Below are 27,243 nucleotides of genomic sequence, written 5' to 3' on the forward strand. Positions count from 1 at the left end.
GCTTCACTATGACAGCGGAGGTAAAAAAAAAATTGCTCCAGTTTTTGAATTACTGATGTATATCAAAGTGCATGGTGAATTTGGAGTATGTTTTTCATAAAACAACTACAAATACCATAATCACCATCGAGTGCATGTCTGAAGATAAAAATATTGGTCTGTAATTTTGTGAATGTTTGTTAAACTGCTAAGCCAAGAACACAGAAATATTACTAAATGGAGTACATTTAATTACTTATAAACATTACACTACACATTTTCAAACAACCGTCAATTTTATTTCTCTCTCCATCACATTCACAGTTTATCCATACATATTTATGTTATAGAAGCCATTTAAAGTTTGTTGAATGCTGCTATATCAACTGACTGCACATAATCTTCAAACGCCGTAATATTATCTTCTAAGAATTCTGTTCCAACCTGAAAAAACACCGTGAAAGATAAACGGTTTTAATTATGCATAGTTTGTGCATGTGTACTTTGGATATGCCCTTTTAAAAGCAAATATGGTAACCTAACAAATACTTTATTTTAGCTGGAATTAATTTTTAATGAGTCTTTTAGATGTTTTGTTTGGTATTTATTTTTACTGAATTTAGACTAGTTGAATGTAAAATATAGAAACAAAGGAATATTCCTTGGATTTTATTCTATTTCCTTCATCCTTCAGTGAAGAATATTAAGAATATCACCTACACAAAAAATATGCATACATTAAATATTGTCAAAATAGTTAGTTTGCAAATTTACTGATTACAATGAACGGATCATTTGAAATTCATCAGAGATTCATCTGCACAAACAGTATACATGTACAAATTTGTATTCTTATCCATTCATTGGTTGTAGATATATCAGTGGAACTAGATTACCCACACATGCAAGGTTTTGCTTGGTATACGCTGGAGCCAAGAACTGTCAAATTGTAACATTAACTTGGCCTTTTGAGAATTAGTGCCATTAATAATGTAGAAAACATGTCTAAGTCAAATCGTGTTTTAATTGAATATTATTTCCATCTTCATATTTGCTCTACTAGAAGCATGTTCCCAATGTAGGTTGCATGTACCGTAAAATCCGCATTAGAATACGCATCCCTAATGGAATTCACACCAAATTCTTTTTGAATAATTGAGAACAAAAAATTCATCATTTCTCATTTGTGTAGATGCTCTAATAGAAGCTGCATCCCCTCTGTTGCATTGTACCATTTTAATATAAGCCGTGGTTTCTAATATAGATTTTACAGTACTGTATTTTCTCTACTAGAAGCACATCTTTAAATAGAAATTGCATGTGAGCCAAACATTTTTGTGTGGGTGGGATTTTACATAAAACTCTCCAACTTAGTGATGCTGTGTAAATTGTAGACGTTTCTAATAAATCAAATTCAGTAATCTCTGTATATAACCCCGGTACTTACTTTGTCATCCTCTACAACACATGAAATCTGTAGCTTTTTAATACCATAGCCAACTGGTACAAGTTTTGCTGTGAATAAATATCAAATATTTATTATACAAAAGACTGAACAAATAATGAAATACCACACTTGTTTCATAATCAAAGCCAATACACACAGTGTAGTAGCCACAACACTGACAAATAATGAAATACCACACTTGTTTCATGATCAAAGCCAACACACACAGTGTAGTAGCCACAACACTGACAAATAATGAAATACCACACTTGTTTCATGATCAAAGCCAACACACACAGTGTAGTAGCCACAACACTGACAAATAATGAAATACCACACTTGTTTCATAACCAAAGCCAACGCACACAGTGTTGTAGCCACAACACTGACAAATTAGATGGAAATCTTGTTTGGTAGATTAATCCCTGTATTTTTTTTTTTACTTTTGGATCAAACTGACAGTTCTCCATTGTTTTGATCACACTTGATGAAAAAGATCTGAAAACAATTATGCGGCTCTATTGACAAAGTTGACTTTAGTGTTCAAAGGCTTAACCTTTTCACCACCAGTTCCCTCTTTTCATCACAAATTCACAAAATAGTCCTGTTTATAGTCTGCACTTTTCTTCAGATGATTGGGACAAACACAGCCAAATATTGCACACAATTAAAAAAAAATGAAAATAGCCTCAAATTTTGTCTGTTTTGTGGTGAGTGGTGAAAGGTTAAGGGCTAAAGGTGAAAGGTAATGGTGAATTGAATACTGTAAAACGCGTTTTAAGCTAGCATATCAGCTAAACTATAATTTCTCTAATTTAAAAGAAAGTATATTTTTACAATGCGATTGTTGGCTTAATTAAGATTCTATTAATTAATTAATTCATTCATTAATTGGGTTATATCATTATGGTTAAATTGGCTGATATGACATGTAGCTATATCAAAGTAGTTTACAGTAACACATGATACGGTACTTTATTTTCTTTACCGTATATCCAATCACACTCATATTCACAATACTATTGAAATGGTGAGTATCTTGGAATACTATACAAAGATATACACACTGTAAATAAAACTGTTCAATTTCTAAGGAATGCTCAAGTAAATCCACTTACATGCTCCCCAAACTAAACCATCAGATGTAATTGTCCTAACTTTTTCCTCCATGGCTTTCATGTCTGTATCATCTCCCCATGGCTTCACATCTAAAATAATCATTGATTTCGCAATCAAAGTTGGTTCTGAAAAAAAATTGTCAATTATGTTAGATATTACCCCGGTACTAAGGCTAAATTTTAAAAAAAATATGTGCGAAAAACACTCAAAAAAACTACACTGTAAACATTTTAATCTAAAAATATAACTGAGGTAACCATAAAATGAAACAAATTAAATACAGATGATAATAAAATGTTAAACCCCAACTTTTTTTTTTTTTATGAATTACAAGGAAATTTTACCTGAATAAAGAAATTATCTGTACAAAACTTATTTCAATGCCACAATAGTTATAAATATTCTAGTTTTTTATTACAGATTTATTCATCCAAATCAAAAAAATGCATAATTATGAAGTGATAACGAGAACACAAATCAATGCTACTGACAGTAGCACGAGAAAATCCCAGTTTTGAAAAGTTAAGCAATATAATGGGACCTCATCTCTGTTCCTCAGACTCCATACATACCCTTGACAAATACCTACTTTTTGCTTTTTTTTCATTATATTTTTTAATTCTTTCAGCTTTTAACTTTTCTGCTTCTTCCTGTATTGAGAAAATAGAGATTAGTTAAAACAGAGTGTAACTTAATGAACATTACTGTCAAATGTATGAATGGAAATTAGGTACTACCAGTAACAAAACTGGATGGTAGATTGAATAATTATTTATGATAATTGACGTTTCCATAACTTTTTTAAGATTATTTGTGCAGGTCACGTGCAATTACCTCATCATCTGATCCAAAGAGATCTACATCATCATCGTCATCGTCATCATCGTCGTCGTCTGCTGCCGCCGCAGGAGCAGCAGCCGCTGCTACACCTGCAGGACCATACTCACTAACAGGTTTCTTGACACCTGGAAGACTAATTAACAAAATCTTGGTTTGGTTCACTATATCATAAATATGATGCATTTGTAATAATTCAGAGATACATAATCGCGAAGTGTATGATAAGGGTCCCTTGTGACATACACGTATGTAAAATTCAAGACAGACTCAGAACATAAATTTGCAAACAATTTATGAATCAATGAAATTCCAGAAAATGTTGGTATGACATATTCACTGTGATTCTTTAGTCAGAGTTGCATTGACTTTTGTGACATTTAATCTCTATGAAAAACCTTTAAACTTGTCAATTTGCGGAATTTGATAGTTTCATTTTCAGTTCAATGGTTGATTTAACATAAGATTTTAGTATAAATGTCTCCTCATACAGCGTGAAGCAGCACTGCTAATCTGATTAAAATATCTTAGAGCATGTCAATATACATTCTCCCTTCAAAAACAAAAACAAAAACAGACTTACCTATCAAACTGGCTGGCATATGATTTTATTTGATTATACCAACGCAACGCATGGAACAAATCTGCTGAAGGTGCACCAGACAGAGCCTGGTATACAACAACGTCAGCCTGAGATGCAGAATATCTATAATAAAACGCAATGATCTTATTTTAGTTCAATATTTCACCACCAAAATTCAAGTTGATGTACAACTGTACCATTGTGGATAATTTTAGACCAAACATGCTAGACTGCAAGTAAACCTGTCAAACAGTAATAAATTTTCTCCACTCTAATGATATTTTGAAGAAAAATTTGAGTTGATTTCAGTCTATTTTGAAAGCTATTTTACTGTCGTTTGATGGCTAATATTTTATACGCCCATCTTTCTACCATAGCTCCATGTTTCTACTATCACTCAACTTTCTTGGGCTGGTACAGTAAGCATAACTGTTTGCGAAATCACGAGAAGTTTGTCTACAATGTTTCTGACTACCAAATAAACTTTATTCTCCAGTATCCAGACATTTGTAATACATTCTACAAAATAACCACTATGTATAAGCATGTAGCTAAAAACATATATGATATGAAACAGTTTGACAGTCATTTGTATCGAGTACAACTAAGAGATAAACTGACATGATGTGAAACGGCCAGCCAGCTGGCTGGCTGGCAGGCAGGCAGGCAGGCAGGCAGGCAGGCAAGCAGGCAGTGCCCCGTCGGGCTATACCATCGACTATTTTTTCTCAAATTTCTCCGCAACACTGCAACACTCACCCATCAATGTAACTACGGTCGGCTAAGAAGTCATTCAAAGCTTTCTGACCAGCCTGACTTTTTAGATCACCAAAACCCATGTTTTATGGACGTTTTTGTAGAGTTGTTAAATGGCAGCGTGGCGTTCGACGTGCAGTCAGCGAGGAAAGGACCGGCTTTTCTGTAACCCCCTAACTTGTTGAATGTGTGAATACAATTCTGTTTCCAATGTCAATCGAATAAAAAAACATTGCATTGTATTAGTATTTTCCCATCATCAAAATATAGCAATAATATTCTATGAATCTACGTAGTAACTAATGAATGTTTGAATATGTTCTACGGTTATATACAGCATGTTACAATAATTATCATATTGCAATTACAGGAGCAGCTAAAGGGCCTTATAATGTGATGTTATTTCATTTCTCCAGTAAATGTCCGATTTCACTATACCAGATTAGATTACATAATATTTCTATGCGGGAATTCTATTGTCTTTTAACTAGCAGCACATATAAAAATAAAAAATGTTAATTTGTTAATTACTAGTAATTTTAACTACATGTATTGTGCACAAATATTTTATTATGTTACAATTTGAAATACATTTGGTAAGTTGTCATTTATATTCAAATTATTATAACTTTGGTGTGCAACAAAAGTAAGTGACCTAGAAACCAAATGTCTCACAGAAAATAACATATAATCTTTCTACACTTCAAAATTGTATCTTGTTTTAAGAACACCATTGTTATATAAAGGTTGCTTTATGTAGCACATGCTAATTTTACTTAATAATTTAGGTTTAAAGTTTGTATATAAAAAAAATAATGCTATAGAAACTAAGAGAAAACTAATCAATATGGCACCGACAGTACTTTTACATTGAGGAAATAGTATGTTGTTTGCTGGTTGGTTGTGGTGACTCAAACATCCAGCCAATCAAAAAAATGTTTGTTTGTTTGCTGTTTGTGGTGAACAATCAACCACTTAATCAAGAAACAGTTTGTTTGCTGTTTGTAGTAACAAATATATTTGATATCTGTCACTTTTATGAATAAAGCCCTCACCAAATGTTCGACAGCACAAAAAAAAGTTATCAAGAGTAAAAACAATATATTTCATAATTTTATTGTTCTAATAATACATCATGTACATGGATTGTTAGATAGCTCATTTCCCTGATCACTTTGCCCAATTATCATCAAACAATATTCAGTTTATATATTATTATTTTACTATGAAATAAAGCAAAGTGGTTCAAATCAATTACACAGATACATAAAGTGTGGTCACAATATTTTGAGTAGTACTGCTCCTTGAAGTCACTGTATGTGTCACATCAGAACAAAATATCTGTAATCGGCAATGATGGTTGACATGGTTGGCAGCTCGGCATGTCTGTTTGCATGCTTCCTAACAATGTTTTTTCTTTAAAAAATACAATAACAAGTATAAGAATCTCTGTCATAAAACTACAATTGAATTGAAAAAAATATTTTCACAAAAGTGAACAAAAGGTCATTTACATACTCAATCATTTGATTTTTGTTTAGAAATACCTCATTTATTAAACTTATTTAAATATGCATTACTTTATTTCTTGTATAATAAAATTCTATATATGTTTTAATTTTCACAGGATTGGTCACTGATTAAGAGATAGGCTATTTGAAATCATAGGAGGTGACTGGGAGATTATTACTAGTACAATTTTTCACGGGGGGGGGGGGGGGGGGTTGTCTCTAGATCTTAATCTTTCTTCAAAATGCCAACAGTTTTTCCTGTAACATCTTGCATCTTGCTTGCAATTTTTTTCTCTCGGTATCTAGATTGCATTTGTTTTAATCTTAATGATTTAAAATGGTCAATCTCTAACCTTAAGGGTTAAATTCAGTATATAGATATTTACTAAAATCAAGTTTTCAACAGCTGATTGCAATCCAATTCCAAAATTCCTTTAAAAACTTCAAAATGGTGATTCAGTCCAGACTGTGTGTGTATCTTGTACCTGCTACCTAGTGCACCATTAGGGCACATTATTCCATAGAATACCCTATTAATCCTGGAATGTACTAAAGCCATGGCACACATAATGCAGGGTTCGTGTGTAATATACAGGTCATATCCAGTACAAAGGTATGGTCCAGACTTGTCTCCACTCAGCAATGCGATGTTATCTGTTGTGACCTGTTGAGTGGAAATTCCATCTTCTCCATTTGTGTTACATGCACATGGATCCTTGTGGTTCCCTGAAATGCTGTTTACATCACTTGTGCTGCTTTCCTTGCATTCCTGGTTTGCTGAGTTATATTGGCTGTTTTTATTGTAGAAGCCTGGTTCATTGTATTTATAAGTACCACCACCCTGACTTGCTGCTACAAGATCAATACATATCATCGCAGCATGGAAGAATGGATGTCTCCCGACATTTCTTAAGTCATGACACACTGCAATTACTTCTTCATTGATCGGGTCGACTATCACAGCACCAATCGGTGCTTGCCCTCTTTCTTTGCCAGTCTTGGCAACAGCCACAGCTTTCTCCATGTAACACTGAATTTTATGTTTTTCTGACACAGTAAATAGTTGTCCTGCGATGGCACGGGTCAGGTGTTTATCTTCATGGAAAGAAGTTGGCCAGTATATGGAGGCATCTTTAAACTGCTGTCTTGTCCTGGGTGGAAACTTGGCAGCTTTGGTTAAAAATGGTGGTCCCAAACCTTTACCCGCAAAAGGCTTATCGCCAAAGATCTGTTTCAAGCTTACATGTTTTGACTGGCTGTGTTGATCACTGGCTAAGCATATAATAATTTGTAACGCTACGTCATTTTTTGTTTCACCTTTGCAAGATTTTACCCGTTTCAAGTGATGGAGTCCATTCAATGGAAACAATTCTGAGAGAGATTTTAGAATCTGGGATGTATCCTGCCGATTTGTTATCGATGCAGCAAGAATATTTACCAGTTCTACAGGCTGCGTGTCGTCATCAGATAACACAAACGTAGGTTTCCAATTAAAATTATCAACTCCACAATCTGAGACTTTCTGTTTCTTTGCCATGATCACTCAACATCTCAGTTCGTGAACTCCAGCTGATGTTTTGGAATTGCGCCATCACTCGACCAAACCGGGAAACGGTTTTTATGGAGGACCCACAATTCCTTGCACGTTGGTCGCCATTTTGAGAGTAATAATCGGCACCTAGCTTTGCAGGTAAGCATAACATTTAATTTAAAGAGTCTTTATTTTCGGATATGCATTACTCGTAGCCATATGAAACTAGCTGAACCACTTTACCAAATCCTACTTTCAATATACGGAATGTGTGTTACCTTTCTAACGAGAGACGACGTTGGTTTTCTCGTGACAAAAGTTTGGCCTCCATTATTCGATTCCAGTATCCAGATAGGATTCATGTTTTTTGGCGATCGCTGTTGTATAGTTAATTATTTTGACACTGTATGTATTCATATTTAGACTGTACAGTTTAATTACGCTTGATATCCACGTTTTGAAAGGCCTAACGAAAGGTATTAATGCAACGTGATAAACTGTTTTGCACAATGGCTGTGACCTCAACCAGAGGTCGTGTCTGCAGTCAGTGTCCCGATACGTTTGTTTACTATTAAACCATTTTCTCTGTTGACTTATAAAGGGACCGTGTTTATACACATGTCTATGGTAATATGGTGAATTATTTCATATTATAGTTAAATATGCACTCTACAACTGAATTTGACTTGCAAATGCAGTGACACTCTTACCCTTGCTGTCTTATCATTTTGGTCCGGATAGGTCCTGTGCTTTGTCTGTATACATGTACACGGCAGAGTTGGTATACAGGCCAGACCTTAATGCCGAAATGCAAACCTCTTCGCAAATGGTAAAAGTTGAGAGAGATCAGACCCTGGCATGTCAGCCATTTTGAATTTTTTTCAGAATTCACTGCGATCTGTCAAAATGTGCCAGCATCAGAATTTTTTTTTTTAATCAGACGCTGTCTAAAATCAACTAGTCCAAGCTGCTGTTGAGCTACCAATAGCATGTAATCTTCCCATCAATTTCCCTTGTAGCATTGCAATATTCATTGAACATTGTTGGCTTTGCATTCAACTAGTGGAAATTTGCATATCGAAAGTACCACTATACTTGTGATAACTAACATAGTAATTTATTGTATTCAAGTGTAGAAGGCTCCTATGTTGTAAATATTCGCTATTTTGAGGCTTCTATTTTAGTTGTATTTCTTGCAGGTTCTTTTTGCAAAATCTAAATGAAAACAGATTTTTACAGAGAAACATCATTTACAAATTAAACATGCTTCAGAACAGAGCTAGTCAACGGATGTAATTTAAATATAGTCAATGTTTCATATTATTCAGACATTTTCTCATCCACTGAAGGTTTGCATTAATGCGGAATTCTGCTTCTGGGAAGCATAGTTTTTGCGTGGGACGCATGAATTTTTGAACTGATGAGCACACATGCCCATCGTATTATGATAAGTATAAAGGCATTGTGTGCATTTGGCCTGCATACAAAGTTCATAGAGCATGTAAATGTGCCATTGTCTTCAAAAACATCTATTAGCATCTACATTGCATAATGGAAAGTATGAGCTCCCCTCCGACAGTCAATCCTGAGACAAGCAGAATGCATTTTGACCAGCTAATTTATGCAGGTTGCTAATAGGATGAAACTAAATGGCGATGCTATGCTAAGCGATATGTATTTCACACCTCCCAGACGATATTCTAAAGACATGCGTAAGATCATATATGTACGAAATTTTAGGTGTATTGTTTTCTGGAGACAAAGCTATCTGAAACCAGCTCATTTATCTAGGCTTATGAAAATTTCACTTGAGGGTAAACCCAGTAATGATTTAAATTTTGTACAAACAGCATTATATTTTAATAAAAGCAAAAATAGAAGAAAACCATATAATAATGCAGATTGTTGACATGTAAAGGGTGGAATGAACATGTAAATAAAGTACAGTATAAATGTGATTAATGCCTGCTTATGTTTATTGTGTAATAATGCGTGCAAAAACTATTCTGGAAAAAATTAAGTGCGGTCGCAACTGGGACTCCACATATTTTTAAGGGACCCACATTATGGAATGGTTCCAGGGACTCCACATTATGGAACACTAATGCAACCCCTGAATCCACTGTTTTGACCACTTGCATGTAGCACCCAGGTGACTGTTTCAGGTAAACCAACTGTTAGAATTAAAACTGCAAGTATGTACCAAGGTATAATGCAATATTCCAAAGGAATCTGATAGGGAGCAGTTTTCATGATCATTTCGGCATCACTGTTATTTAGTCTATCATCAGTGACTTGATGACACTCCAAGGTGCTCAACTCAACCACAATTGAAACAGTAGAACTGTTCAGTAGTTTTTGGCTATTAGCAAGGCAGACATCTTGCTGATACATAGTCACTGTATGCATTACAGTACACATATTATTTAAATTTTCAAATAATTCAAGAATATCTCCTTATATTTGTGAACAATCTGTAACTTTTCCTCATTTGTTGTCACCAGGTGGTCACAATGTTGAGGGCGTGTTCACCGTTAGCCAGACTGTGGAGTACATCCTCCAGGCTTGCTGCTGCCACAACATGTCAGCGCATGAACTCATCTGCTGCTCCGGCATCGCAAAAATTAGAAGTTTTTATTGATGATAAGAGGGTGCTAGTTGACCCAGGAACAACTATTTTACAGGTACAGTGATTGGTTTATAAATTGTCTAATTATGGTATAGGGATTGAATAGACAGGAATGAACAAAGAGAAATGGCATATGAAGGAACAAGGAGTTGAGTGAACTGATGATGAATACAAGTACAATTGCAAGAGTTGTTTGTTTTACCAGGGCATTTATGTACATCACTGTATTAGCTGCCTGTCGATATATAGGAAATAAATTAATGCAAATAGCATTGTCATGGAATACCGTAATGTTGTATGCTTTCACATTATTTTTGTAGGCATGTGCCATGGTGGGAGTGGAAATTCCTCGTTTCTGTTACCATGAACGCCTCTCTGTTGCTGGAAACTGTAGGATGTGCTTGGTTGAGGTGGAGAAATCACCAAAGGTAGGTAATAATTGCTTGTGTAAATTGTTTTCAAGATTTTTCTTATGAATCGAAATAATAAATTACAATAAATTACTTGCTAAACTGGAGTTATTGACACCTTGAGTGTTGACAGTGGTGACAGCTGATCAACAATGTATATATTATGTACCTGATATGTTTTAACTGGTGTTCCACAGTGTACTATTAATCAAACAGAAAATGCTGCAGTCTGTCATTATCAGTATGCTTTCAGTGAGTGTATGCGTCTAGTTGCAAAGGAAAAAATAAAATACTGTTACTGGGTAGTCTGTATTTGTCCCATAGCACATGCAGGTTATTACATGACAATACCATGATATTGCTCATTTCTACTCAGTCTTGGTATTTTTAATTGTTGCTTTTTGATTCGTCAAAATACTAAGATCACTTGTGTAATTTACCTGTGAATATCTGACAATCTGAGATATGGATCTATATTGCCTTTAGGACATGAAATGCATTAATGACAATTTGAATATTCTCATTTACATACATGTACATATGTCAGCAATAGCTGTCACAAAGCATTGTATGAGATATCAGTATTGAAACCAACAATATATTTGTATACAGCCCCAAGCAGCCTGTGCTATGCCTGTAATGAATGGATGGAGGATTAAAACAGATTCGGAGATGACAAGAAAAGCCAGGGAAGGAATCATGGAGTTTTTACTTGTCAATCATCCATTAGACTGTCCAATTTGTGACCAGGGTGGCGAATGTGACTTACAGGTGAGATGTGTTGTAGATAATAAGTGATCATCATCAGAATATCACATTAACTTGTCATTATGATGGTTACACAGACTTGTGCTTTACTTTCTGTGGCAAATTTTAATTTCAGTAGTTGTCCACTAATCGTATCCGTAATACAACTGTATTTTGTCATGTTTTCTCACCAGGACCAATCAATGGCCTTTGGCAGTGATCGTAGTAGATTTGTTGATAATAAGTTTTCTGGTAAGAGAGCTGTTGAAGATAAAGACATAGGACCACTTGTTCAAACTATAATGACAAGATGTATTCATTGTACAAGATGTGTAAGGTAAGGTTTGATGCTACAGTAGTGTTAGTTCATATTCCTTTATAGCAGCAAGTCTCAGAAATATTGAGCAAGTTTGTATAATTGTTCCTCCAATTTATACTTTTAGGATGCAATCACCCTCACACCTGAGTTAGCATTGTGGGGACATTGCCTATAATACATTGACCAATTCTGTTGATTGATATTCAAAGCTGCCTCAATATTCATCTTACTTGACATAAACACAGAATTTACCTTGAACATGATACTATGATACAAGAAGTTTTCTTGCATAGCTTGGAAACTGGAAAATTATGGTATATTGATGCATTATATGTAAATTGATCACTCGTTCATTCAGTACATGGTGATTTAGTCCAGACTCTCTGAATATTTTACCTGCTACTTAGTGCATCACTAGGACACAATCTTCAATACTTTATTGATCCTGAATTGTACTCCTGATAATGAAAACCGATATCTGCCTATCAATTTGAAGATTCTTAGCTGTGTTTGTTTTGACGTTGGCACTTACAATCCTGAGAGCCAGCATGCCTAAAACAACCACTGTCCCCAGGGTGCAGTCATCAACACTTTGATTTGTCAATTTGTTGTTTTTATCCACGTAACTCTTGGGTTATGTTGAGGATGATAATTTTGATATGCAAGTTTCCAACGCTGACTAAAACTAAAAAGTGACTAAAATAGACAACCTGCCATAAAGTATATTTCCCCTCAGCCCTTTGCTAAGTAACCCTTGTTAACCCATGGTATTAATTTTTAGATATATGCATTACCATTTTTGCCATGCATTTTATTTCAGATTTGGTAATGAAATAGCTGGTGTTGAAGATCTAGGATCAACTGGAAGAGGCAATGACATACAGGTAATAAAGAAAGGGTGTCATTTTGGCTTCACTGTGTGCTATTCAAATTGCTAGGATTACCCACTCCACATATAAGTTGTTGATCTTAGCCAAGGTAGCCATGTACATCTTTCCCACATGTAGATTGATGTTTGTCTACCCATTCTTCGTCTGATGTATTATTTGATACAATGACCCCCCCCCATCTCGCTTCAGTACGTGACTATATTCTATTTTCTTTTTAGTGGTACTTTTGAAATAAAATAGCTTATGATTTGTTTCTTCATTTATTTAGTTACGTAGCTGTTGAAACATTCAGTGCTGGGCAGTGTCCTCTGCATTTACCATTCATTGGCCTGTCAATAACTGGAATACAAAGGGGTTTGTTGCTCGGCTCAAGATCTCAACTCCTGACTTTACAAGTTTCTTTGCTGTGATAAAACCCTATAAAACTTACTGCATTATGAACAATCCACCCTGATCTCTAGTTTTCAACTGAACAGCAAGTCTAAGCAAAAGTTATCCAGTTTGTCTGTCCTCAATAAGTCTATTGCTTGGATTTCTTGCATCTCTTATAACTGAGTGTGTTTTGTGTATATCTTACTGAATTTGTTTGTGTGTACTCACTTCTAGATTGGTACATATGTTGAAAAAATGTTCTTATCAGAGCTGTCGGGGAATATCATTGGTAAGTGTAAAATGATCTATGGTTTATTGCAAATTTTAAAAAATTGAATTAAAATAAAGCTGGATTAATGGATGTGTTTAAAAAAGCTATGCACGTTTTTACAGTTCAGTTGCAATAGTATTCATGTTCACAAATATCCAAGGAGTGCTGAAAAATCTATCAAATGTCTAAAAGGTAGGCTAGTTGAATTGCTATACATGTTTTTACAGTTCAGTTGCAATAGTATTCATATTCACAAATATCCAAGGAGTGCTGAAAAATCTATCAAATGTCTAAAAGGTAGGCTAGTTGAATTGCTATACATGTTTTTACAGTTCAGTTGCAATAGTATTCATGTTCACAAATATCCAAGGAGTGCTGAAAAATCTATCAAATGTCTAAAAGGTAGGCTAGTTGAATTGCTATACATGTTTTTACAGTTCAGTTGCAATAGTATTCATGTTCACAAATATCCAAGGAGTGCTGAAAAATCTATCAAATGTCTAAAAGGTAGGCTAGTTGAATTGCTATACATGTTTTTACAGTTCAGTTGCAATAGTATTCATAATCACAAATATCCAAGGAGTGCTGAAAAATCTATCAAATGTCTAAAAGGTAGGCTAGTTGAATTGCTATACATGTTTTTACAGTTCAGTTGCAATAGTATTCATATTCACAAATATCCAAGGAGTGCTGAAAAATCTATCAAATGTCTAAAAGGTAGGCTAGTTGAATTGCTATACATGTTTTTACAGTTCAGTTGCAATAGTATTCATATTCACAAATATCCAAGGAGTGCTGAAAAATCTATCAAATGTCTAAAAGGTAGGCTAGTTGAATTGCTATACATGTTTTTACAGTTCAGTTGCAATAGTATTCATGTTCACAAATATCCAAGGAGTGCTGAAAAATCTATCAAATGTCTAAAAGGTAGGCTAGTTGAATTGCTATACATGTTTTTACAGTTCAGTTGCAATAGTATTCATGTTCACAAATATCCAAGGAGTGCTGAAAAATCTATCAAATGTCTAAAAGGTAGGCTAGTTGAATTGCTATACATGTTTTTACAGTTCAGTTGCAATAGTATTCATAATCACAAATATCCAAGGAGTGCTGAAAAATCTATCAAATGTCTAAAAGGTAGGCTAGTTGAATTGCTATACATGTTTTTACAGTTCAGTTGCAATAGTATTCATATTCACAAATATCCAAGGAGTGCTGAAAAATCTATCAAATGTCTAAAAGGTAGGCTAGTTGAATTGCTATACATGTTTTTACAGTTCAGTTGCAATAGTATTCATATTCACAAATATCCAAGGAGTGCTGAAAAATCTATCAAATGTCTAAAAGGTAGGCTAGTTGAATTGCTATACATGTTTTTACAGTTCAGTTGCAATAGTATTCATAATCACAAATATCCAAGGAGTGCTGAAAATCTATCAAATGTCTAAAAGGTAGGCTAGTTGAATTGCTATACATGTTTTTACAGTTCAGTTGCAATAGTATTCATGTTCACAAATATCCAAGGAGTGCTGAAAAATCTATCAAATGTCTAAAAGGTAGGCTAGTTGAATTGCTATACATGTTTTTACAGTTCAGTTGCAATAGTATTCATGTTCACAAATATCCAAGGAGTGCTGAAAAATCTATCAAATGTCTAAAAGGTAGGCTAGTTGAATTGCTATACATGTTTTTACAGTTCAGTTGCAATAGTATTCATGTTCACAAATATCCAAGGAGTGCTGAAAAATCTATCAAATGTCTAAAAGGTAGGCTAGTTGAATTGCTATACATGTTTTTACAGTTCAGTTGCAATAGTATTCATAATCACAAATATCCAAGGAGTGCTGAAAATCTATCAAATGTCTAAAAGGTAGGCTAGTTGAATTGCTATACATGTTTTTACAGTTCAGTTGCAATAGTATTCATGTTCACAAATATCCAAGGAGTGCTGAAAAATCTATCAAATGTCTAAAAGGTAGGCTAGTTGAATTGCTATACATGTTTTTACAGTTCAGTTGCAATAGTATTCATGTTCACAAATATCCAAGGAGTGCTGAAAAATCTATCAAATGTCTAAAAGGTAGGCTAGTTGAATTGCTATACATGTTTTTACAGTTCAGTTGCAATAGTATTCATGTTCACAAATATCCAAGGAGTGCTGAAAAATCTATCAAATGTCTAAAAGGTAGGCTAGTTGAATTGCTATACATGTTTTTACAGTTCAGTTGCAATAGTATTCATATTCACAAATATCCAAGGAGTGCTGAAAAATCTATCAAATGTCTAAAAGGTAGGCTAGTTGAATTGCTATACATGTTTTTACAGTTCAGTTGCAATAGTATTCATATTCACAAATATCCAAGGAGTGCTGAAAATCTATCAAATGTCTAAAAGGTAGGCTAGTTGAATTGCTATACATGTTTTTACAGTTCAGTTGCAATAGTATTCATATTCACAAATATCCAAGGAGTGCTGAAAAATCTATCAAATGTCTAAAAGGTAGGCTAGTTGAATTGCTATACATGTTTTTACAGTTCAGTTGCAATAGTATTCATGTTCACAAATATCCAAGGAGTGCTGAAAATCTATCAAATGTCTAAAAGGTAGGCTAGTTGAATTGCTATACATGTTTTTACAGTTCAGTTGCAATAGTATTCATAATCACAAATATCCAAGGAGTGCTGAAAAATCTATCAAATGTCTAAAAGGTAGGCTAGTTGATTTGCTATACATGTTTTTACAGTTCAGTTGCAATAGTATTCATATTCACAAATATCCAAGGAGTGCTGAAAAATCTATCAAATGTCTAAAAGGTAGGCTAGTTGAATTGCTATACATGTTTTTACAGTTCAGTTGCAATAGTATTCATAATCACAAATATCCAAGGAGTGCTGAAAAATCTATCAAATGTCTAAAAGGTAGGCTAGTTGAATTGCTATACATGTTTTTACAGTTCAGTTGCAATAGTATTCATAATCACAAATATCCAAGGAGTGCTGAAAAATCTATCAAATGTCTAAAAGGTAGGCTAGTTGAATTGCTATACATGTTTTTACAGTTCAGTTGCAATAGTATTCATGTTCACAAATATCCAAGGAGTGCTGAAAAATCTATCAAATGTCTAAAAGGTAGGCTAGTTGAATTGCTATACATGTTTTTACAGTTCAGTTGCAATAGTATTCATATTCACAAATATCCAAGGAGTGCTGAAAAATCTATCAAATGTCTAAAAGGTAGGCTAGTTGAATTGCTATACATGTTTTTACAGTTCAGTTGCAATAGTATTCATGTTCACAAATATCCAAGGAGTGCTGAAAATCTATCAAATGTCTAAAAGGTAGGCTAGTTGAATTGCTATACATGTTTTTACAGTTCAGTTGCAATAGTATTCATGTTCACAAATATCCAAGGAGTGCTGAAAAATCTATCAAATGTCTAAAAGGTAGGCTAGTTGAATTGCTATACATGTTTTTACAGTTCAGTTGCAATAGTATTCATAATCACAAATATCCAAGGAGTGCTGAAAAATCTATCAAATGTCTAAAAGGTAGGCTAGTTGAATTGCTATACATGTTTTTACAGTTCAGTTGCAATAGTATTCATATTCACAAATATCCAAGGAGTGCTGAAAAATCTATCAAATGTCTAAAAGGTAGGCTAGTTGAATTTGCTATACATGTTTTTACAGTTCAGTTGCAATAGTATTCATGTTCACAAATATCCAAGGAGTGCTGAAAAATCTATCAAATGTCTAAAAGGTAGGCTAGTTGAATTGCTATACATGTTTTTACAGTTCAGTTGCAATAGTATTCATATTCACAAATATCCAAGGAGTGCTGAAAAATCTATCAAATGTCTAAAAGGTAGGCTAGTTGAATTTGCTATACATGTTTTTACAGTTCAGTTGCAATAGTATTCATGTTCACAAATATCCAAGGAGTGCTGAAAAATCTATCAAATGTCTAAAAGGTAGGCTAGTTGAATTTGCTATACATGTTTTTACAGTTCAGTTGCAATAGTATTCATGTTCACAAATATCCAAGGAGTGCTGAAAAATCTATCAAATGTCTAAAAGGTAGGCTAGTTGAATTTGCTATACATGTTTTTACAGTTCAGTTGCAATAGTATTCATGTTCACAAATATCCAAGGAGTGCTGAAAAATCTATCAAATGTCTAAAAGGTAGGCTAGTTGAATTTGCTATACATGTTTTTACAGTTCAGTTGCAATAGTATTCATGTTCACAAATATCCAAGGAGTGCTGAAAAATCTATCAAATGTCTAAAAGGTAGGCTAGTTGAATTTGCTATACATGTTTTTACAGTTCAGTTGCAATAGTATTCATGTTCACAAATATCCAAGGAGTGCTGAAAAATCTATCAAATGTCTAAAAGGTAGGCTAGTTGAATTTGCTATACATGTTTTTACAGTTCAGTTGCAATAGTATTCATGTTCACAAATATCCAAGGAGTGCTGAAAATCTATCAAATGTCTAAAAGGTAGGCTAGTTGAATTGCTATACATGTTTTTACAGTTCAGTTGCAATAGTATTCATGTTCACAAATATCCAAGGAGTGCTGAAAAATCTATCAAATGTCTAAAAGGTAGGCTAGTTGAATTGCTATACATGTTTTTACAGTTCAGTTGCAATAGTATTCATGTTCACAAATATCCAAGGAGTGCTGAAAAATCTATCAAATGTCTAAAAGGTAGGCTAGTTGAATTGCTATACATGTTTTTACAGTTCAGTTGCAATAGTATTCATATTCACAAATATCCAAGGAGTGCTGAAAAATCTATCAAATGTCTAAAAGGTAGGCTAGTTGAATTGCTATACATGTTTTTACAGTTCAGTTGCAATAGTATTCATATTCACAAATATCCAAGGAGTGCTGAAAAATCTATCAAATGTCTAAAAGGTAGGCTAGTTGAATTGCTATACATGTTTTTACAGTTCAGTTGCAATAGTATTCATATTCACAAATATCCAAGGAGTGCTGAAAAATCTATCAAATGTCTAAAAGGTAGGCTAGTTGAATTTGCTATACATGTTTTTACAGTTCAGTTGCAATAGTATTCATGTTCACAAATATCCAAGGAGTGCTGAACAATCTATCAAATGTCTAAAAGGTAGGCTAGTTGAATTTGCTATACATGTTTTTACAGTTCAGTTGCAATAGTATTCATGTTCACAAATATCCAAGGAGTGCTGAAAAATCTATCAAATGTCTAAAAGGTAGGCTAGTTGAATTGCTATACATGTTTTTACAGTTCAGTTGCAATAGTATTCATATTCACAAATATCCAAGGAGTGCTGAAAAATCTATCAAATGTCTAAAAGGTAGGCTAGTTGAATTGCTATACATGTTTTTACAGTTCAGTTGCAATAGTATTCATGTTCACAAATATCCAAGGAGTGCTGAAAATCTATCAAATGTCTAAAAGGTAGGCTAGTTGAATTGCTATACATGTTTTTACAGTTCAGTTGCAATAGTATTCATAATCACAAATATCCAAGGAGTGCTGAAAAATCTATCAAATGTCTAAAAGGTAGGCTAGTTGATTTGCTATACATGTTTTTACAGTTCAGTTGCAATAGTATTCATATTCACAAATATCCAAGGAGTGCTGAAAAATCTATCAAATGTCTAAAAGGTAGGCTAGTTGAATTGCTATACATGTTTTTACAGTTCAGTTGCAATAGTATTCATAATCACAAATATCCAAGGAGTGCTGAAAAATCTATCAAATGTCTAAAAGGTAGGCTAGTTGAATTGCTATACATGTTTTTACAGTTCAGTTGCAATAGTATTCATAATCACAAATATCCAAGGAGTGCTGACAATTCTATCAAATGTCTAAAAGGTAGGCTAGTTGAATTGCTATACATGTTTTTACAGTTCAGTTGCAATAGTATTCATATTCACAAATATCCAAGGAGTGCTGACAATTCTATCAAATGTCTAAAAGGTAGGCTAGTTGAATTGCTATACATGTTTTTACAGTTCAGTTGCAATAGTATTCATATTCACAAATATCCAAGGAGTGCTGACAATTCTATCAAATGTCTAAAAGGTAGGCTAGTTGAATTGCTATACATGTTTTTACAGTTCAGTTGCAATAGTATTCATAATCACAAATATCCAAGGAGTGCTGAAAAATCTATCAAATGTCTAAAAGGTAGGCTAGTTGAATTGCTATACATGTTTTTACAGTTCAGTTGCAATAGTATTCATGTTCACAAATATCCAAGGAGTGCTGAAAATCTATCAAATGTCTAAAAGGTAGGCTAGTTGAATTGCTATACATGTTTTTACAGTTCAGTTGCAATAGTATTCATATTCACAAATATCCAAGGAGTGCTGAAAATCTATCAAATGTCTAAAAGGTAGGCTAGTTGAATTGCTATACATGTTTTTACAGTTCAGTTGCAATAGTATTCATAATCACAAATATCCAAGGAGTGCTGAAAATCTATCAAATGTCTAAAAGGTAGGCTAGTTGAATTGCTATACATGTTTTTACAGTTCAGTTGCAATAGTATTCATAATCACAAATATCCAAGGAGTGCTGAAAATCTATCAAATGTCTAAAAGGTAGGCTAGTTGAATTTGCTATACATGTTTTTACAGTTCAGTTGCAATAGTATTCATGTTCACAAATATCCAAGGAGTGCTGAAAAATCTATCAAATGTCTAAAAGGTAGGCTAGTTGAATTGCTATACATGTTTTTACAGTTCAGTTGCAATAGTATTCATATTCACAAATATCCAAAGAGTGCTGAAAAATCTATCAAATGTCTAAAAGGTAGGCTAGTTGAATTGCTATACATGTTTTTACAGTTCAGTTGCAATAGTATTCATATTCACAAATATCCAAGGAGTGCTGAAAATCTATCAAATGTCTAAAAGGTAGGCTAGTTGAATTGCTATACATGTTTTTACAGTTCAGTTGCAATAGTATTCATATTCACAAATATCCAAGGAGTGCTGAAAATCTATCAAATGTCTAAAAGGTAGGCTAGTTGAATTGCTATACAACAAAAAGTGTCTCTGTATTAAAATGACATTTCTTTGTTCACAATCATTTTTGTTGCTAGATCTTTGTCCTGTGGGTGCTTTGACGTCCAAACCATACGCATTCACAGCCAGACCATGGGAAACTAGAAAGACAGAATCAGTTGATGTGATGGATGCAGTCGGTAGTAATATTGTTGTTAGTACTAGAACTGGAGAAGTCATGAGAATCTTGCCAAGGCTGAATGAGGTAAAATGTTTTGCAGTACGAATAAAGACCTAATTATGGTAATAAACGTAGCTCTGTAAAAGGAAAACATAATCACATAATAAAGTCACAATCTGATGGATATAAATTTCGTAGTCTACCACTAAATATGGACTCTTCTCATTTACATATCAGTAATTTGGAATAAGCACTTGTAATTTGGAATAAATTATGTGATGATGTGAAAAATATCAAAAAACATTGCACAATTTAAATATTATCCCAAAATACTTAATTCAGTAAAAATGTGGTAATCAATACCTTCATTGTAATGTATTATTCGACATTTGTACAAATCACTGAGGTTTCTGCCATTGCATTATAATCAATAAGATAATTTGTGTATAATTAACTTTATTTCAAAACCTACATTAATAAATCTCTGTTGTAGACCTGTCCTAATTCTTTTATCCCTCTGAGTCTTTGTGCAGTTTGTTGAAATAAAAGTAACATGACTTCTTCCTTACAGGATATCAATGAAGAATGGATTTCAGACAAGACTAGGTTTGCATATGATGGTTTGAAACGACAGCGGCTAACATCACCAATGATTAAGTATGATGAGGGTGTGTTAACACCATGCAGTTGGGAAGATGCCTTCATGCGCATATCAAGTGTACTCTCTGATGTCAAAACTAATGAAATAGCGGCTATTGCTGGAGGCATGGTTGATGCAGAGGTAGGTTCTAACACAGTTTGCATTATAATGTACCAAACTCTGAATCATGTTTAGCTCAACAAACAATAGGTGTCATGTCCTGTGTCAGTAAACCATCTGACCATGTATATCATCTCATCAGGGTTTAAATCATTTCTACTGACACCAGTACTTCTAAATTGTAAACCAGAATGTTTTCTTACTTAATTGGGTTGGTCTCCCTCAGACTCATTTGATGAGGATTATCTTGTATTTTATATTTTGAAATTGTTTAATATTATTAAGACTGTTGAGTGACCCGTCTCTGGTCTTACCTCACCATCTACCTGAGTGTATCCTAACCCTGTAAGCTCTGTCTTGTTTATAAACGATCTTTCTTTTTCTGCAGCCTTGCCAAATGTGTGTCATGTTAGGCTCAGAAATGTCCACATAATTTCAGTATTTATGTGTGTTCTTATATTTCAGGCTTTAATGTCATTGAAAGATTTGCTCAACAAGATGGGAAGTGAATCACTGTGTACAGAAGAGATATTCCCAATGGATGGTGCTGGGTAGGTTGTCACTGTATATCAGCCATGTACTTACAAATAACACATCTCTACCTCAACACCAAAATACATATGTCGTTAATTTTATACACCAGTCGGATCTGTTCATTTTAATTAGTCCCCGTTATGTTATGACTTATGTTTTGCCCTGTGTGCGTCCGTGCGTCTGTGCATCCGTGCGTCCGTGATCACCTGTATCTCGAACATGCATGGACCGATTAAGTTCAAACTTCACTCATACATCACACATTAAATGGGACATATGCACATGCATTTTTTTCATGATCCGATTAACGATAGCCGAATAGCGGCCATTTTAAGGCCGAAAATGCATCAAAATCGCACATTTTCACCATTCCGGACCCGGATCTCAGTTATGCATGGACAGATTTTGTTCAAATTTGGTACATACATTAAACATAATAGGACCTTGATGCACGTCATTTTTTTGGGGGGATCGGGCTTGAAATGGCCGACTGGCGGCCATTTTGTTTTAAAGAATTCAGTTCTGGATCCGTATCTGAGACATGCCTGGATTGATCGAGTTCAAACTTCACACACACAAGGTACATCATGTCACAAATATGTATGTGCATTTGTTTCATGATCTCATTAACGATAGCCAAATGGCGGCCGCTTTAAGGCCGAAAATGCATTGAAATTGCACATTTTCACCATTCCGGACCCGGATCTCAGTTATGCATGGACGGATTTTGTTCAAATTTGGTACATACATTAAACATAATAGGACCTTGATGCATGTAAATTTTTTTCCCGGATCGAGTTCAAAATGGCCGACTGGTGGCCATTTTGTTTTAAAGAATTCAGTTCTGGATTCGTATCTGAGACATGCCTGGATTGATCGAGTTCAAACTTCACACACACAAGGTACATCATGTCACAAATATGTATGTGCATTTTTTTCATGATCTCATTAACGATAGCCAAATGGTGGCTGCTTTAAGGCCGAAAATGCATTGAAATCACACATTTTCACCATTTCGGACCCAGATCTCAGTTATGCATGGACGGATTTTATTCAAATTTGGTACATACATTAAACATAATAGGACCTTGATGCACGTAATTTTTTTTGTTCGGATCAAGTTCGAAATGGCCGACTGGCGTCCATTTTGTTTTAAAGAATTCAGTTCTGGATCCGTATCCGAGACATGTCTGGATTGATCAAGTTCAAACTTCACACACACATGGTACATCATGTCACAAATAGATATGTTCATTTGTTTCATGATCCGCTTAATAATAGCTGAATGATGGCCATTTTAAGGCCGAAAATGCATCAAAATCGCGTATTTTCACAATTCCGGAACCGAATCTCAGTCATGCATGGATGGATCTTGTTAAGATTTAGTGCATATTTAAACATAATATAAGCTTGATGCATACCAATTTTTCTTTGGATCAAGTTCAAAATGGCCAACTGGCGGCCATTTTGTTTTAAAGAATTTAGTTTTCGATCCAGATCTCGGACATGCCTAGACAGATCAAGTTCAAACTTCACATACACATCATACATTATATCATACATATGCCTGTGCATTTGGGCCAGTCCTTTTAAGGTCAAAAATTCACATTTTCACCATACCGGAACTGAATCTTAGTCATGCGTGGGCAAATTTAGTTTAAATTTTTTTTTGGATTGTGTTGAAAATATCTGACTGGTGGCTATTTTGTTTTACTGAATGCAGTTCAACATCCATATTGTTGCTGTTTTGAATGTATATGTCACTCAAATATGAATGGAACGGGGACGTGTCATTGACAATGACTTGTTTCAATAATTGTTATGACCTGGACACATGTTTTGGCATTAATGCAACCTTTGATCATATGTTCAGAAATGAAAAAAAACATTTTATTTAGTTTCTCCTTTTCAGAGAAAAAACAATCGTTGTTCAGTGTCACGTTTGCTTAAAGGCAATAAACAATAATGTGACACATACCAATTAAAAATTAGAATTCATAAATCATCTTTTTCATTTTACATATTTACTAACCGGGTAGCGTTAGCTCATGTCAGGTAATTTTCACATTGTTTGGGATGTGTTGTGAGGAGTGTTGTCATTTATTCTTGGGCCTACCCTATTTTCAGGGGTTAGCATTCCAGTATTTTACTAGAAGTATTTGATTCAAATGATCAGTCAATCAATCCACATTACAGGACTGATCTGCGTTCCAACTATCTGCTGAACACAAGTATTGCCGGAATTGAAGAAGCTGATCTCTTGTTGCTGGTGGGAACTAATCCTAGATATGAAGCTCCATTATTAAATTGCCGTATCAGAAAAAGTTGGCGACTTAATGACTTGGAAGTTGCTGTAGTGGGATCTAAAGTGGATTTGACCTACACATATGATGTAAGTGAAACAAAGGCATTTCATTTTTCACCTGTGTTGTCACCAATTGGAAAGAACCAGGCATTTGTAACCAAAAGAGAAAGGATTCTTGAAAAGATAACAAATCAGGTTGCTCTAACTTGTTTCCATGGTAACAGTCACTGATTTTCCTAGTGTGTTAAAGCTTACTTTGGCAGCCTTTTGTAGTTTGAGTAACCCAAGTCTTGCTTTTGCACATTAGAACCACTAATCACAAAGAATAATGTACTTAGGGTTTTGACAATTCCTGTTCTGTGTTGCCTTGACCATCCTTAATATGCTGATGAAATTAACTTTTTATAGCACCTTGGTGACTCCACCACTGTCCTTAAAGATATTGTGGATCGTAAACACCCATTCTGTAAAAAGCTGGCATCTGCCAAACGACCCATGGTGGTGATTGGTAGTGGCGCTTTACAGCGTAAAGACGGCCAGGCTATCCTGTCAGCAGTGACTAATATTGCACAGTCTGCGAGAGCTAGTGGACAGGTGGATGAAGGATGGAGGGTACTCAATGTACTTCATAGGGTCAGTATAATAGTTAATTTATTTACTGGTTATGTACATTCCTTGAAGCAGGCTTGAGGATTAATAATGATTTAAATGCTTGTTTCAGTTGTCCAACATGTGATATTTGTGTAACATTATAAAAAAAAACCTTTTTCTGACATACAGGTAGCAGGACAAGTTGCTGCTTTAGATCTTGGTTACAAAGCAGGCGTGGAAGCTATTCGTAATAACCCACCCAAAGTACTCTTCCTGCTTGGCGCTGATGAGGGCACTATAACACGAGATGATCTTCCCAAAGATTGTTTTGTTATTTATCAAGGGCATCATGGTGATAGTGGTGCTAGTATGGCCGATGTCATCTTACCTGGTGCTGCATATACAGAGAAAGTTGGCACTTATGTTAACACAGAAGGCCGGGCACAACAAACAAAGTAAGAGTTAGTGTGATCGTGTACTGGTGGGCTTACCGAAGTGTCATGTAAAATTGCATTTTTTGGGCACATCCAGAATTTCACAATGGTGTATTCTCGGGGTGGACATCCTGGTATTTTCACCGCCTGGCAACCATCACTGTGAAAACAAAGGCCAAAACTCAAAGAAAACGATACTTTGGAATGGTTGTTGAGACTCCCCTGAACAGTGTAATAAGATCACTCCTACATGTCCAACATATATAAATTTTCTTGTCCAGGATTACTTCAAAGTTTATTTTATGCTGTTTTCCTGGGATTTAGCTACAATGTATTTTCCCTGGTGTTCCACACCAGCTCGCACAGAGCTCGCGTCTTAGCAACGTGAAACATCTTGTGACGTAGCAGCGCCCCCTTAATAATGACAGTGGCACTTATGTTTTGTACATTGACACCAGCCATAATATCAATATTCATTCTTGATAACAAACAAAGCATTACAGGCATATGAGTACTTTTAACTTGTATTTAAATATTGGCTTTTTCTATTTTTAACAGACTAGCTGTTACACCACCAGGATTCGCTAGAGATGATTGGAAGATCATCCGGGCGTTATCTGAAGTACTTGGCTATACGTTACCTTACGACGAACTACACGAAGTGAGAGATCGTCTCACAGAAGTCTCTCCTAACCTGACAAGATACGGGGATGTGGAGGACGCTAATTATTTTAAACAAGCTGAGGAATTATCTAAGGTCAGTTAATGCATTCATGTTTTATATATTGTATATGATTTGTAATAGTTTCAAACCTCACACCAAAAACAGTACATTAATTTATTATTACATGATATAGTTATATGCAATCACAGATATCTCGGTGATTTGAATGTTAGGTTCTAAACAGTAGATGGTGTCATAATCCTGTAATGCCATTACACAGTCCTAAACACAAACCAGTAGTATGATTTCTGTCGCAACTATACTGCCATTAAACTACAGTTTAAAGATGTACCGGTAATACAGATGGGAACATTACATTTTAAATGCATGTTGATGAACACAGTGAATTATGATTTATCATGCACTAAAAACTGTCTGGACTGTATTGTCTAGTACGCATATGCACCGATTGTTTTGGTACCTACAATAGCAATCTGTGCAATTTTGTGCACCGCTAAAGCAACGTTTTGCTTATCCAATTAAATTATCTACAACATACATTGTTGTATGCATGTTGTCATCCAAATTGTGTCTTTAATAGTCCAAAAGCCAACAGTGACTTCAGAATCTTTATTACCCAAACAGACCTAATGGCTGCAGATTCACTAACATTTACGGTACCTCTAAAATAATAATTTTGACTTGACCATTTTTCAAAAACCTGCAAATGGTAGTCTTCTGAGATAGTGTTTTGATGTGCGTGTTTTAGATGCAATCACAATATTTCTCTGTGCCAATTCCTTATCCCATCTCTGATGTTCAATTTCAGAATATTAAACAACAGCTGTTGAATACACCACTTGCAAGTCAACAACAGAGTCTCAAAGACTTCTACATGACGGACACTATCAGTCGAGCATCCAAGACTATGGCCAAATGTGTGAAAGCTGCGTCAACTGAAGCTGAGCAACGAAAATAAAAACATGTAAAAATTTAAGAATTGTATATTTTAGTATATTGTTAGTGAAAATTGATGCTTGAATTTTGTTTTCTTTTTTAAAGACACTCAGAGTTGGCATTTTGTAAAGCCCATTGTTGACCGGGTGGTACCATCAGTTTATGCGACAATGAGTTAGATGCAGAAGAGATAATAATTTGAATAACGCACGCAGATTTGTTAAACTTGCTGCTTGTACGTCATTTATTGTCACAGGATAGTTTTCCAGGGTTGTTGTCTTATCTTTTATATCAACCACACATCGTGCATAGTTTATGAAAAACCACTCTCAAGTGCTGGACAAATGATATGTGTGTGCATGTTCAGTTTAATTTGATTTGTTGGTTGATTAAAGAACAGATAAAAAACAGTGCCT

General features: G+C 34.6%; 3 protein-coding genes across 3 annotated transcripts; 1 reads left to right on the plus strand and 2 right to left on the minus strand.

Annotated features, from left to right (window-relative positions):
* Window positions 1-256: 256 nt before the first annotated feature.
* On the minus strand, window positions 257-4,888 carry LOC100371190 (elongation factor 1-beta-like). Its single transcript, XM_002742104.4, has 7 exons — window positions 4,725-4,888; window positions 3,966-4,088; window positions 3,380-3,518; window positions 3,135-3,195; window positions 2,545-2,670; window positions 1,427-1,494; window positions 257-423 (listed from the first exon to the last, which is right to left on the minus strand). Exons 1-7 carry the CDS (start codon window positions 4,802-4,804, stop codon window positions 337-339), a joined length of 684 nt encoding a protein of 227 aa, XP_002742150.1. The 5' UTR covers window positions 4,805-4,888; the 3' UTR covers window positions 257-336.
* Window positions 4,889-6,519: 1,631 nt separating this feature from the next.
* LOC100372105 (tRNA-specific adenosine-34 deaminase regulatory subunit adat3-like) lies at window positions 6,520-7,800 on the minus strand. Its single transcript, XM_002742110.4, has one exon. It carries the CDS (start codon window positions 7,767-7,769, stop codon window positions 6,624-6,626), a length of 1,146 nt encoding a protein of 381 aa, XP_002742156.1. The 5' UTR covers window positions 7,770-7,800; the 3' UTR covers window positions 6,520-6,623.
* A 71-nt stretch (window positions 7,801-7,871) lies between these two features.
* LOC100371345 (NADH-ubiquinone oxidoreductase 75 kDa subunit, mitochondrial-like) lies at window positions 7,872-27,237 on the plus strand. The gene is made up of 15 exons (XM_002742105.3): window positions 7,872-7,922; window positions 10,268-10,447; window positions 10,713-10,820; window positions 11,415-11,573; window positions 11,744-11,886; window positions 12,689-12,752; window positions 13,365-13,419; window positions 20,500-20,666; window positions 21,154-21,363; window positions 21,808-21,893; window positions 24,073-24,268; window positions 24,590-24,814; window positions 24,962-25,227; window positions 25,765-25,963; window positions 26,700-27,237. The coding sequence occupies exons 2-15, from the start codon at window positions 10,277-10,279 to the stop codon at window positions 26,847-26,849; spliced, it is 2,199 nt and encodes a 732-aa protein (XP_002742151.1). The 5' UTR covers window positions 7,872-7,922; window positions 10,268-10,276; the 3' UTR covers window positions 26,850-27,237.
* The last annotated feature ends 6 nt before the right edge of the window (window positions 27,238-27,243 follow it).

This window comes from Saccoglossus kowalevskii, chromosome 7, assembly GCF_978046115.1.
Source record: "Saccoglossus kowalevskii chromosome 7, keSacKowa6.1, whole genome shotgun sequence".
Taxonomy (NCBI): Eukaryota; Metazoa; Hemichordata; class Enteropneusta; family Harrimaniidae; genus Saccoglossus; species Saccoglossus kowalevskii.

Coding starts and splice junctions, on each gene's coding strand:
- LOC100372105 (XM_002742110.4), bottom strand. CDS start 7,769: ATGGCAAAGAAACAGAAAGTCTCAGATTGTGGAGTTGATAATTTTAAT.
- LOC100371190 (XM_002742104.4), bottom strand. CDS start 4,804: ATGGGTTTTGGTGATCTAAAAAGTCAGGCTGGTCAGAAAGCTTTGAAT. Junction 2,671..3,134: donor TAATGAAAAAAAAGCAAAAA/GTAGGTATTTGT, acceptor ATTTTTTTTCAG/AACCAACTTTGATTGCGAAA. Junction 424..1,426: donor GTGTTGTAGAGGATGACAAA/GTAAGTACCGGG, acceptor GTGTTTTTTCAG/GTTGGAACAGAATTCTTAGA.
- LOC100371345 (XM_002742105.3), top strand. CDS start 10,277: ATGTTGAGGGCGTGTTCACCGTTAGCCAGACTGTGGAGTACATCCTCC. Junction 10,448..10,712: donor CAGGAACAACTATTTTACAG/GTACAGTGATTG, acceptor TTATTTTTGTAG/GCATGTGCCATGGTGGGAGT. Junction 25,964..26,699: donor AAGCTGAGGAATTATCTAAG/GTCAGTTAATGC, acceptor GTTCAATTTCAG/AATATTAAACAACAGCTGTT.